The sequence below is a fragment of the Salvelinus namaycush genome, chromosome 8, assembly GCF_016432855.1.
Source record: "Salvelinus namaycush isolate Seneca chromosome 8, SaNama_1.0, whole genome shotgun sequence".
NCBI classification, from domain to species: domain Eukaryota; kingdom Metazoa; phylum Chordata; class Actinopteri; order Salmoniformes; family Salmonidae; genus Salvelinus; species Salvelinus namaycush.
The window spans coordinates 63083043-63097679 of NC_052314.1; the positions used below are offsets into that span (position 1 = coordinate 63083043).

At 47.7% G+C, this 14637-nt stretch overlaps 1 protein-coding gene across 1 annotated transcript in view; it reads left to right on the plus strand.

The window, feature by feature from the left end:
* The window catches only part of LOC120053047 (lipopolysaccharide-responsive and beige-like anchor protein), a 326774-nt gene that overhangs the window by 259620 nt on the left and 52517 nt on the right, over positions 1-14637 (plus strand). Inside the window, exon 48 of the mRNA XM_039000298.1 lies at positions 13721-13888. Within this exon, the coding sequence (XP_038856226.1) occupies positions 13721-13888 (168 nt within the window). The remainder of the gene's footprint in view (positions 1-13720; positions 13889-14637) is intronic.

Below are 14637 nucleotides of genomic sequence, written 5' to 3' on the forward strand. Positions count from 1 at the left end.
CCACCACCACCCATCTACACCACAACCCTCCACCACCACCCATCTACACCACAACCCTCCACCACCACCCCTCTACACCCCTCTTAAATCCACCCCTCCACCCCTCCTAAACACGGCTCCTTGATTGACCCTGGCTTATACAGCTCCAAGATTCATTACCCTCATTGTAAATACATAGGTTTGGGATGTACCCAGGATTACTGGGATTGTAAACACGGTGGAGAGACCATGTCTTTGCCTTAACCACACACACACACACGCACACACACACATACACACAGGGCTCCCGAGTGGCGCAGCGGTCTAAGGCACTGCCTCTCAGTAATAGAGGCGTCACTACAGACAGCCTGGTTCGAATCCAGGCTGTATCACAACCAGCCGTGATTGGGAGACCCATAGGGCGGCGCACAATTGTCCCAGTATCGGCCGGGGTAGGCCGTCATTGTAAATAAGAGTTGGTTCTTAACTGACTTGCCTGGTTAAATAAGATACATACACACACACTTTACTCTGGTCTTGATGTTGCGTGACACAGAGATCAGGGGCGATTGTTGATTTTACCACAGGGTCAGGGGAGAGGTTAAGAACTTGATCCCCCCTCGCCAGATAACTAGACGTCTCTGCTCACTGTCATGTTTCACCAGCATTCCACAATATATGACAAATACCCTCTGTCCCTCTGTCTCTCTCTCTGTCTCTCTCTCTGTCTCTCTCTCTGTCTCTCTCTCTTTCTCTCTCTCTTTCTCTCTCTCTTTCTCTCTCTCTTTCTCTCTCTCTTTCGCTCTCTTTCTCTCTTTCTCTCTTTCTCTCTTCTCTCTCTCTCTCTCTCTCATATATACATCTGTTTATGATTAGGACAATAGCAGGAGATCATGTACTTTGGCTTAACCAGCCACAGGGGCTACTGGTTCTACTATTCACAAACATGCACAACCTGGAAGTGAACTATGTCCTGATCTGATAGATAATAGGATGAATATTTGAACATGATGAATACATATTTCCCCTTCAGTTTATTGTACTCCTTCAGTGTGGCTCCTCTCACTCATCTAACCTCTTGTAACTCTGCTGACAGGCCATAAGAACACGATGCTCAGACCTCTTTATAAAGATTCTGCCCAGCAGGAGTGACAGGACCATCCACTAAACCACCCAGAGAGAGAGAAATGTAGAGGGGGGAGACCCCACTCAGAAGCTGCTTGGTGGGTCAAACCAGTTGACTGATGGAACAGAAGCTGAGCGAGACAGAGTTGAACACAGGTCTGCACTCCAGTCCCACCACGGCTTCTCCTAGTCCCTCTGGAAGTGTCAAATATCTCTCAGGCAGTCCGACAGCCTACAGGAACACTCCCCGCAGGTCACTGGGACAGACGAGACGATCGTCTTCTCTGTGGTTTCCCTGTTGACGGCAGCTGGTCCTTTAGTGTGAAGTACAGTAATGGGGACACACACACACACACCGTTTGTTTATTGGGAGCATCACGCTCTCGTACGCCGGCGGTTGGCTGTGAGCCTACTACGCCAGCCAGCCGGGATCAGTGAGCCAACCTCAAAAGCATGGGCCTGGCCGTGCTGAGAGACGAGAGCCACTTTAACTTGACCCACATGGTGTTACTCACTGAGACCCCATAACGTTACCCACCCTACTCACTGTCCTTCTCTGTCCAAGCACTGAGGTCTGTCAACTCAATATGCTGACAGCCCCTCACGCAAAGTGTGTCAACATATGGGACAAGACCATTATCCTAAATGGTTGAAGTCTATGAGCATGTGAAAGAGAGGGGTAGATTGGGGGGTGTTTTGGTGTGCTTGAGTTGAGCTGTGTGTCAGACTGTTTTTTTCTTCCTATCAGACATTTTGAAGGGATGTTTGCTTTGCTGATCGTATCGTGCCCCTGGCGGATTTATAGCGCTCCCCCCTACACAGAGGTGTCATCAGGGCTGTGGGAAGTGTCAGAAAGAAGGGACGGTGTGTGTGTGTTTCCCACACGCCACCCTACCAGGCTGCTCTGCTCCTCTGGCATGACCACCGGCTACACGGAGTCAAAGTTCACCCATGTTTACATTCGCCTCTCATCCTCACAACTCTCTCTCCCAATACAATCAGGCAGGTACCAGCACGGGGACACCTGTAATGCTCACTCCCTCTCTCTCTCCCAGGACCCCCAGAGGGACCGCTGTGAGAGTTGAGGTTAGCCGCTAATACTGCTAACAGCATAGTTCCTGAGTTAATGAGTGAGAGCACCGAGTTTGCCTAACGTAGCGTTAGCCTAGCTTAGCGCTGATCCATCCAACCGGCATGGGAGTCTGTGAGGCTACAGTATAACAGTACAGGGCCTGCTGCAGGGTGGGAACGAGCTACAGCGTCTGGTCAACGTCAGCCAGCGCTCTCTGAAGGGGTATTGTCATATGCAAGGGCAGACATGTTTACTGTGTGCTCTGTGTTTTACGAGCTCTAACCCCTCCTCCTCCTTCTCCTGCTCTCTCCTCCTCCTCTTCAGTGATGTAATGGAGGAGGCTGAGGGAGCCTGAGAAATGGCATGATCTATGGCCGCTGACACACTCACTCGCTAATGCTGTCTCTCTCCCTCTTGCTTCCTCTCTCTCTCCCATCCTCTATCTCTCTCTCTCCCATCATCTCTCTATCTCTCTCTCTCTTCCCCTCTCTCCCTTCCCCTCTCTCTCTCCCTTCCCCTCTCTCGCTCTCTCCCATCATCTCTCTCTCTCTCTGTCTCCCTTCTCTCTCTCTATCTCTCTCCCTTCCTCTCTCTCGGCCCATGCATGGCCTGGCAGGAGGCTTTTCTGCAGCACTGCAGTTTTTGCAGAAGCTTTCTTTCTCTTCACTTTTTCCCTCTCTCCCTCCCCCTCTCCCTCCTTACCCTCACTAATGTTCCATCTCTTCCTCTCTCTCGATCTCTCTGGGTGTTTGAGGTGGATTGTGGGACAGGTGGCATCTTTACCCCGCTCTGTCCCTAGCCTAGGTGTCCAGTCAAGCATGCAGGAATGAATGTCCCCCCCCCCCCCCCACACACACACTACACGCACACTGACCCTCATCTACACTCAGGTCTGCATTTCAAAGACGTGGCATTTGACAAGGACGTCAAGTTTAGGTCATCCATCACACAGGGCTCAATGACCCCCCAATATCAGCTCCCCTTCCTCCTCTACAGACATCAATCCCCCAGTCGTCTCTATTCACACTACTTACTATGCTCTCATCTCATTTTCTCATCACAAACCACCTTCCTGCCTGATGTGGAAGGTCATCACAACTTGATTAACACTGGAACAGCTTAACAAAAGTCATGTAATATCTCTAGTTGCACATGATAAACCGCTAGTGATCTACAGTGAGATTCGATGGAGGAAATTCAACAGAGATCCTCAAACAATAATAATTCCATATGAAATCTGTATGAAAATCTTAAATCGATCATAATTCTGATTCTTTTATTCTTCCAGTGTCCCAATCTCTACTGGATCGAATTTTACTGTTACATGTTTATTTTATTCACTGTGTAAAGATATTGATAGCATTGATAATTGGTTATGTACCCTGGAAGTCTAGTTTCTCTCTATATATTTAACTTAGAGGTTTATTTTCCATGTGAAGTGAACACAGCTGTTTGCCGGTAATGGACATCCGGTAGTGGTTCTTCCGTTCATACAGTCGGCTCTCTTTACTCTCTCTATCCTTTAGTCTATTCAATGGCACATCCTGTAGGAGTCCCAACCATTTACATCAGGGATAAGTGTAAAAGCTATCCCAGCTCAAGAGGCTTTAGATTGGGGTAGAACTTCAAATCTAGCCTGGGGCTTCTGTTTTTGGGAAGGCCCAAATAACATACTTTCCCCGATTTGTTAGTTGGCGTGTACGGATTCTCTTTTCACCATTTACTGATTAAAAAAAAATATCCAGCACTTTAGATGTCCGTGTGACGTCGTTTCCCATTTATACTTCCACCACCAAAACGCATACTAACAGTACAGTAAGTGCTCCTCTCTTTATTAAATATATATTTATTATTATTAAGTGGTCCGCTCGCCCACGTGTCCTTCACCTGAATGAATGAACCTCTCCGGCAGAAATAAAGGGGGTTTAGAGTACAAGTTAGTCACCTCCATAATATACACTGCTCAAAAAAATAAAGGGAACACTTAAACAACACAATGTAACTCCAAGTCAATCACACTTCTGTGAAATCAAACTGTCCACTTAGGAAGCAACACTGATTGACAATAAATTTCACATGCTGTTGTGCAAATGGAATAGACAACAGGTGGAAATTATAGGCAATTAGCAAGACACCCCCAATAAAGGAGTGGTTCTGCAGGTGGTGACCACAGACCACTTCTCAGTTCCTATGCTTCCTGGCTGATGTGTTGGTCACTTTTGAATGCTGGCGGTGCTTTCACTCTAGTGGTAGCATGAGACGGTCTACAACCCACACAAGTGGCTCAGGTAGTGCAGCTCATCCAGGATGGCACATCAATGCGAGCTGTGGCAAGAAGGTTTTCTGTGTCTGTCAGCGTAGTGTCCAGAGCATGGAGGCGCTACCAGGAGACAGGCCAGTACATCAGGAGACGTGGAGGAGGCCGTAGGAGGGCAACAACCCAGCAGCAGGACCGCTACCTCCGCCTTTGTGCAAGGAGGAGCACTGCTAGAGCCCTGCAAAATGACCTCCAGCAGGCCACAAATGTGCATGTGTCTGCTCAAACGGTCAGAAACAGACTCCATGAGGGTGGTATGAGGGCCCGACGTCCACAGGTGGGGGTTCTGCTTACAGCCCAACACCGTGCAGGACGTTTGGCATTTGCCAGAGAACACCAAGATTGGCAAATTCGCTACTGGCGCCCTGTGCTCTTCACAGATGAAAGCAGGTTCACACTGAGCACATGTGACAGACGTGACAGAGTCTGGAGACGCCGTGGAGAGCGTTCTGCTGCCTGCAACATCCTCCAGCATGACCGGTTTGGCGGTGGGTCAGTCATGGTGTGGGGTGGCATTTCTTTGGGGGGCCGCACAGCCCTCCATGTGCTCGCCAGAGGTAGCCTGACTGCCATTAGGTACCGAGATGAGATCCTCAGACCCCTTGTGAGACCATATGCTGGTGCGGTTGGCCCTGGGTTCCTCCTAATGCAAGACAATGCTAGACCTCATGTGGCTGGAGTGTGTCAGCAGTTCCTGCAAGAGGAAGGCATTGATGCTATGGACTGGCCCGCCCGTTCCCCAGACCTGAATCCAATTGAGCACATCTGGGACATCATGTCTCGCTCCATCCACCAACGCCACGTTGCACCACAGTCTGTCCAGGAGTTGGCAGATGCTTTAGTCCAGGTCTGGGAGGAGATCCCTCAGGAGACCATCCGCCACCTCATCAGGAGCATGCCCAGGCGTTGTAGGGAGGTCATACAAGCACGTGGAGGCCACACACACTACTGAGCCTCATTTTGACTTGTTTTAAGGACATTACATCAAAGTTGGATCAGCCTGTAGTGTGGTTTTCCACTTTAATTTTGAGTGTGACTCCAAATCCAGACCTCCATAGGTTGATAAATTTGATTTCCATTGATAATTTTTGTGTGATTTTGTTGTCAGCACATTCAACTATGTAAAGAAAAAAGTATTTAATAAGAATATTTCATTCATTCAGATCTAGGATGTGTTATTTTAGTGTTCCCTTTATTTTTTTGAGCAGTGTATTTTAATCATCTAAGCAACTTCAATCCGTAATCCAATCACGTCAACTACGTTACCCAGAAAGAGAGCACTCTGAGTGGACACGGAACATGACTGTCAGACTCCCTAACTAAACACTCCAGTCTGCTCCACAGTCATTTGAGACAGCCTCATTCTCAATTCTCTGTCTCTCCCAACAGCTATCCAAACAATTCCCCATCCAATACGTTCTGCCACTAACTCCAACTAATGGTACTGTACATGTATGTCTGTCCCCGGAGCTTTTATTCATCTGTTACTCACATACTTACTGTAGATGCTAACAGTGGTGATGCGTGTGTTAGCTTGTTAGCCTTATTCTAGGTGAATAAGCTCGTCTCGGAAATGGAGCTATAGGTCTGATGATGAACCGTTTCACTCATCACCCGTTCTTCCTGCTTAGTTTGACCCTCAGTCTGGAGCTGTGATTGGTTGGGTGTGTTTGGGATGGTGTGTTTGTTTGTGAAACTGAAACACAGTTGGGTAGTCCCAGGTAGTCTTGCATTAATCTTCGTCAGACCCACTTCTGTGGATTTCGCCGTCTTTTAGAGGGCACTAGTCGTTTTTCATATGGAAGTTGGGAACTGATGAAGTAAGCTGTCACGCACAATTGGTGTGTCCCAGAGTTGACGTCTGTGTGGGGCATGTCAAAGCTTTATTGCATTGGTTAATTGAATCAGAACCATAGCACTTTCCCACTGTCTGCTCTTTACCATGAATCATACATAGCACTTTAGACTCGACCCACAGTCTACAGTACAGTATATGCCAGGCCTCCCTCCAGGTCCCTCCAAATACTCTGTGACATGTTTGTTTTGGGGAGATTTTACACAATCACAGCTCACTCTGCTTCTCGTCACCGGCCGAGCAGGATATTCACCCTGCTGTCTCGTCTCGGGTTCCACTTAGACCAGCGAGACGTGTGTGTGTGTGTCTCTGTGTCAGGTTCCACTCAGCGCAGCATTACAGTGTGTGTGTCTGCCTGATGACCTGTACCCAGAAGTCTCAGGGTTGTAAGCTGCGTGATTGAGGAGCGAGGGAGAGACAGAGGTAAAAGGTGTGTGTGTGTGTGTGCACGGGGGCGCGTGCCTGTCTGTGTGTGGGAGTTTTCCCAATAAGGGGCCACAGAGGCATAGCTCAGAGCCTGGGCCCCCAGGACGGGAGAGGGGAACTGGGGCATGACGTAAGGAACGAGAGCCAAGGAGGAGGCAGCAGCCGTGGAAGCTGACATTCCATTTCCTTTATTCACATACCTGCTGCAAACTGACGTCGGGCTCCTCGGCTACGGCGAGCTAATAGGTCATTTAATCAGACACCCGTCAAACGCAGCAAAACCAAACCCCAGATGAAAGGGAGCAGGAGATGCCTGGGGAGGAGGGGAGGAGAAAGAGGGGGAGGGAGTGGAGACGGAGGGAGAGCGAGAGAGTTATTATTATTTTGGAACTTTTGAGGTTGGGGGTGGAAATATTATATGGGTATCATGGGGATTTCTGTAAGTTGTGGACTGATTGTTTGATCTGGTAGTGTTTCTTAGCTGGGATCTGGAAGGGGGGGGGGGGGGGGGGGGGGGGGGTTCTTAGCTGGGATCTGGAAGGGGGGGGGGGGGGTTCTTAGCTGGGATCTGGAAGGGGGGGGGGGTTCTTAGCTGGGATCTGGAAGGGGGGGGGTTCTTAGCTGGGATCTGGAAGGGGGGCGGGTTCTTAGCTGGGATCTGGAAGGGGGGGGGGGGGTTCTTAGCTGGGATCTGGAAGGGGGGGGGGTTCTTAGCTGGGATCTGGAAGGGGGGGGGGGTTCTTAGCTGGGATCTGGAAGGGGGGGGGGGGGTTCTTAGCTGGGATCTGGAAGGGGGGGGGGGTTCTTAGCTGGGATCTGGAAGGGAGGGGGGGGGGTTCTTAGCTGGGATCTGGAGGGGGGGGGGGTTCTTAGCTGGGATCTGGAAGGTGGGGGGGGGGTTCTTAGCTGGGATCTGGAAGGGGCGGGGTGGGGGGTTCTTAGCTGGGATCTGGAGGGGGGGGGGTTCTTAGCTGGGATCTGGAGGGGGGGGGGGGGTTCTTAGCTGGGATCTGGAGGGGGGGGGGGGTTCTTAGCTGGGATCTGGAAGGTGGGGGGGGTTCTTAGCTGGGATCTGGAAGGGGCGGGGTGGGGGGGTTCTTAGCTGGGATCTGGAAGGAGGGGGTGGGAGGTTCTTAGCTGGGATCTGGAAGGGGGGGGGTTCTTAGCTGGGATCTGGAAGGGGGGGTTCTTAGCTGGGATCTGAAGGGGGGGGGGGGGGGTTCTTAACTGGGATCTGGAAGGGGGGGTACTTAGCTGGGATCTGAGCTGTTGAATATTCTGTTTATATACAGTGTGGGTATCTGATTTGACTCTGCCCATTGTGTTGTGAGTAGATAGTTTCTGAGGAGTGTAGGAGGGCATAAGCCTGATGAATGTCCGCCCTAATCTAGTTGTAATCAATAGGGCTGTCACTCTGCCTGCACTGGACATGTGTGTTCGATCACACACATGCAAATGGGTGGATTGATTTGTTAAGTGACATTTTAACATTCTTACAGACATGTTTCCTTAAGTCCTTAAAAAGGTTAAAAAGGTTTTTTAGGGCCTGGTAAGGAAGAGGAAAGCATTCAGTGGCGCACCATTAAGGGCAGTGAAATCCACCCCTATAAAGTTCAATGTATGGACAATGTACAGGTAACTGCCAGAATAAAGGAAACACCAGCATAAAGTGTCTTAATAGGGTGTTGGGCACCACGAGCTAGAACAACTTCAATGCACCTTGGCATAGATTCTACAAGTGTCTGGAACTCTATTGGAGGGATGTGACACCGTTCTTCCACAAGAATTTCCATAATTCGGTGTTTTGTTGAAGGTGGTGGAAAACACTGTCTTAGGCACCGCTCCAGAATCTCACATGTGTTTATTTGGTTTTGAGTTCTGGTGACTGAGACACACATACACATACGTTTGTTTTACTATCCATGTGGGGACCAAACACTTGATTACCATTCAAATGAATATTTTCCCTAAACCTAACCCTATAACCCTAGTGGCGCAGCGGTCTAAGGCACTGCATCTCAGTGCTACAGGCGTCACTACAGACCCTTCGCCTTCGGGCTGTATCACAACCGGCCGTGATTGGGAGTCCCATAGGGCGGCGCACAATTGGCCCAGCGTTGTCCGGGTTAGGGTTTTGCCGGGGTAGGCCGCATTTGTTCTTAACTGACTTGCCTAGTTAAATAAAGGTTAAATTAAGGATAGTCAAACCAAACACACACACACACCCTTTAAACCCTCTATGGTCCTTTGAGACCCCTCTTTCGAAGTCACTGAGATCTCTTCTTCTATACATGGTAGCCAAAATAACAGGCAACTGGGCATTTTTATACATGACCCTAAGCATGATGGGATGTTAATTGCTGAAATTAACTTAGAAACCACACCTGTTTGGAAGCACCTGCGTTCATTATACTTCGTTATCCCTCATTTGCTCAAGTGTTTCCATTATTTTGGCAGTTACTTGCATGTCACTGGTTGGTGGTCAGTCCCACTGTCCTAGTTTTGTCTTTGGTAAACGTTATGTTTTTATCATTTAATCATTTTTCAAAATGATTAAATTAATTTGGGAGAGTTAAGGATCGAACGGCGGCTGAACCTAGTCTCTCCCTTTGGACGTCTGTCAACGGGAAGGCTGCAGTCATATCCCAGAGCTCCCACAATTCCATGGGGCAGGAAGCTGTGAGTGGCTCACACACGGCCCAGCTCAGCAGCACAGGAAGTCTGGCAGCTATTGGCTGACCCAACCCGGACCGTAACACAGTCTCAACACACTATTAGTCAAGGGTTTTTTGGTCAGAGCAGGTCACCCCCGAACACATGCACGCACGCACACACACTACTGTAAGCTTAGACACACACGCACACACACACACACACACACACTCACAGGTCGCCCCTGTGTATATGAAGGTAGCCCCGCTCCCCTCTCTGTAACATCAGACAGCCCTAGAGGAAACGTGAGCATGGCGTGCCGTCACTGTTACCCAATCCTGTGTTTTCATTGGAACCAACATTACAACCCAGACAGAGGAACTTTAAAATGAGAGCTGGGGGAAATTACATCCCGCTTTTCTCCCCCCAGAAATCTATTAATAGAATGTTTTCTGTCATTTAGAGCCAGATTTAAAAATATATATATTATTGGTAATAATTCACCACTATAAAATGTGAAATGTCTGGCATTTGAAGCTTTACACATGACTAGGCGACAAACAATTCTCAGTTGGCAACAAAGGAATCTCTAAACCTTTGACGATACACAGCAGTTGATGATAGAAACCTCCTGATAACAGTAGTGTCGTGATATTTCGGTGCCATCCACCCCCTGCCAGGCATTTACATAAAGGCATGCTAAATTATTCATTAATTATTAGAGGATTCCCGGTGGAACAGGATGAAACAGACAGTGGCTGCTAATTGGCCCATCAATAACCCTGCTGCCTGCTGGATCTCCCTTAGTGGATCTGGATCTCTCCTCAGGAATCTGGCTCTCTAGTCTACACAACACTTCTGTCTCTCTCTAGTCTACACAACACTTCTGTCTCTCTCTAGTCTACACAACACTTCTGTCTCTCTCTAGTCTACACAACACTTCTGTCTCTCTCTAGTCTACACAACACTTCTGGCTCTCTAGTCTACACAACACTTCTGGCTCTCTCTAGTCTACACAACACTTCTGGCTCTCTCTAGTCTACACAACACTTCTGGCTCTCTCTAGTCTACACAACACTTCTGGCTCTCTCTAGTCTACACAACACTTCTGGCTCTCTCTAGTCTACACAACACTTCTGGCTCTCTCTAGTCTACACAACACTTCTGGCTCTCTCTAGTCTACACAACACTTCTGGCTCTCTCTAGTCTACACAACACTTCTGGCTCTCTCTAGTCTACACAACACTTCTGGCTCTCTCTAGTCTACACAACACTTCTGGCTCTCTCTAGTCTACACAACACTTCTGGCTCTCTCTAGTCTACACAAGACTTCTGGCTCTCTCTAGTCTACACAAGACTTCTGGCTCTCTCTAGTCTACACAAGACTTCTGGCTCCCTCTAGTCTCTCCAAGCCGTCTGTCTCTGACGAAGAAGGGTTTTTAGATGAAGGTTTGGTGGCTGAAAGATCTTTATCTTAACAAAGAAGGGTTTTTAATATAATAATACTTTTAGCAAAAATGGTAATCTTTAATTTATCTGTAGAAACTATGAGAATAGAAAGGTTCAGAAACGTTGTCAAACATCACAGCACAGTTGAGGGTAGATGAAGGATGGGATTAAAATCAAACAAAAGAGAACTATTGTAAAATACACTGCCCCCCCACACACACACACAATTTACAAAAATATCTTAAATAAAATAAAGAGATGGTTCTCCCACAACCGTTTTGCTTGTTGATCAAACGTGTCTGGGAGAACACAGGGTAGAATTGCCAATGGGCCTCTCTTTTAGCAGCACAGACTGAGAGGCTTTGAAAGACACACCACAGAGCTAGTTCACTATACCTCCGCAGGCACTACCAAACGCTCCCTGAATCACTGATGAGAGAGGGGATTTCTAGGCACTACCAAACGATTGCATCTCAGTCAGAGACAGACACACACGCACACACACAATACTATTCCCCTCTCCCTTTCCCCAAATGCTAGAACCTCATTACCATAAAGGCGGGCCTCTGGAGAGGGTGCTGCAATAACACAGGCTGTTCTTTGTGTCCCTGCCTTGATTGACAGGAGATTGCAGCGCACATTAAATGGCCATCAGACTCTGCATTAGTTTAGAAACAGAGGGAGCAGGGCCCCGTCAAAGGTCAGGCCTAGCGCATAATGAACTGATCTCTCTCTGTCACACACACACACACACGCACAAAATGAAGGAACACAAACACACACACACACCGGTCCCCCATCGGCCCCCAGTCAGCTTGTCATTAAGAGGCCTGTCCTGGATTCTAATAGACATGTAGCCCTAATAAAATGGATCACTCTCTGACACAGAGCTTTGAACGTATTAACATAAGTGTGTTTATGTCGGAGGAAATGCAGACAAGAAGCCTGGACTCTGCACCTAAGGAGGCTCCAGGGGTGCTCTGTTCCAGGGGTGCTCTGTTCCAGGGGTGCTCTGTTCCAGGGGTGCTCTGTTCCAGGGGTGCTCTGTTCCAGGGGTGCTCTGTTCCAGGGGTGCTCTGTTTCAGGGGTGCTCTGTTTGTTCTTATTGTTAATAATTACTCCCAAAACATTGGTATTCTCTCATATTTTATTGTGTGTTTTAAAGGGGAAAAATAATTGCACTTTCTGTGGCTACTAATTTCACCATGTTTCCAGGTTGCCAAACTATAATTGCGAAAGTATAATTGTTGAACATTTACAAAAAGAACCATGACGTGTAACCTATTCACACAATTTGTTATGCACTTATATAACAAATGTTCCCAGTCCTCATTTTAATAGTGTTCTTCCTCCACTCCACTTCTCAGCTTGCATCCTAATGTTGGTACCTTATTCCCTAGTTAGTGCACTCATTTTGACCCGGGCCCATAAGGCACTATATATATATATATAGTGAGCATGGTTACATTTAGGACGCAGACCCAGTTCCACATTAAAACCCAGAGACCTTTCAGTGCTCTGCCGCCCCAGGGCCTTTTCTCTCTCTCCTTGACACCGACCAATTTATTGATATTGTTTCCACGGCTCATAAAGTCATTATACAAGAGCTTTCACGGTTTACCATCAGGCTGAGGCTGGATCGCCCCGTCAGGGGGAGATGTCATGATGGCAGACAGGCAGCAGGCGTCTAGCTGTTCGCTCTCTCTTTTTCTCACTCACCTCCTCCTCTCTCTGTCTGAATCTCATTTTTCTCGCACTCCCTTTCTTTCCCCATCTCTTTCTTTCTCTCTATTTTCTCTCTCTCGCTTTCTCTCTCTCTCTCCGCCGTTCCTCCCTGATTGAAAGTTATAATTAAGAGAGTGCGAGAGAATTAGAAGGAAAATTAGCTGTCAGAAAGTCACATTTAAGTGAGTGATGGGCCAGCCCCGGCTGTAAACATTTAAATGATATAAATTGCCATTTAAGTGTACCGGTTTAATGTTTTGTCACAGAATTAATGTGACACAAGGCAGCAATGACAATCAAGGCCTCCTCATTCTAATTTGGAACGCGTTTAGAAGCCTTTGTTGTTGCCGTGCCGACAGCTTTTCCAGAAATTAACACAATTGCTGTTTTTATGAGAAACCATAAATGTTTTCCCTTCTTTGCCAGCTAATGAGTAGAAAAACAGCTTGTATCTCAATGTTATGGTGAGACAGAGACGTTCCAAAGCACCGCTATATACATTATCTCGTCTCGTCATCCCACGAAAGGGGAAGAAAAGTCCAAAATGAGTCCCCAACGTCCTACTAGAACGGAGTGTTCTCATGTTTCATGTTTTCACACGATTAGCATTGGAGTCTTTTGGAGCATTTTCTTCATTATGCAGATAATAGTCGGTGCTGCTATCTGCTATTGAAATGACTTTGAACAAGTTCTGCTTTGAGTTGCAGATTTTTGTGGGGGTTGGGGGGGGTGGAGTAAGCATTCTGGAATTACAACAATTACTGCCGAACATCATTTGCAGTCTTGCAGTTTAGCAGGTCTACTGTATCTGCTCTTAATGCTTCAGTAGACCTATATCAATAATCCTTTGACTTCGTCTAATCCCCCCTTGGTTCTGTGGCTTATGAGTGACATCAACTTCAATCAATGATTTGCAAGGATTCCCTACCTCCTATTGTTGATATAATCTTGGGATCCTCTTGTACCACTCTGTCTATCCCAATCCCCTCTAACCATGAGTCCTCGCCGCCTCACTCTGAACACGGTTAGTATCTTTTTCTGTTCAATATCTGCTCAATAACCCTTTCATTTAGCCCAATCCCCTCTAACCATGGCTCCTCCTCTCCTCCTGTCTTCCCAGGCTCTGGAGAGTGAGTTTGTGTCGTGCCAGCTGCACCAGTGGATCGACCTGATCTTTGGCTACAAGCAGCAGGGTCCTGAGGCCACCAGGTCTCTCAACGTCTTCTACTACCTGACCTATGAAGGGACCATCAACCTCAGCTCCATCACCGACCCCATGCTGAGAGAGGTGATGTAACACACACACACAGAGTTTACGTGATGTTTTTCTGCATATTATTTGTTATAATATTAGTTGTTTGTCTTTTCCATCTCTAAAATCCCCTGCTGGACATGAATTACTCCACGGTATCACACAGAACCATTAAAGCTCTTAACTGGGATGTTGAATCCAATTCAATTAAAGTCCATTAGCATCAGCAAAAGGTACAATCCTCCGACATTATTGACGCTGTTATTTGTGTTACATTCAACAGCAGGGCTGTGTGGTAAGTAAGTACTATTCAGTCAAATTGAGTTGCTGAACCCAGCAGTCTTTCTTCTCCAGCACTGGGATCCCACTGAAAGCTGTATGAAGTGCTCCACTTTAAGGTCTGAGAAAGCCCTTAAAAATCGGGAGTGTGTTTGTGTTTTTCTCGCTCTACTTTCATTCATTATTCATCCTCCCTTCACTTTGAACCAACAGGCAGGCAGCCTTTCCCTCTCTCCCCACAGCAGCAACACGGTACACCAATATAGCAATAAACCATGGCTAGCCCGCTAGCTTACAGCGCTAACTCTCTCATTGACACTCTAACAAATCTGTGGCAGGCGGGCAGGGTGCTGACCCCACAACTAGAGTGTGACTTCTCGTCTAAAACGGTGCCACTGAAGTGTAACTCAGGGTGCCAGACATGTCAGCCAGCCACTGCGACAGCCTCTTCTGGCCCAGAGTCTACTGTGTGTGTACTGTATAAACTCTAGGGCCGGGACGGTACC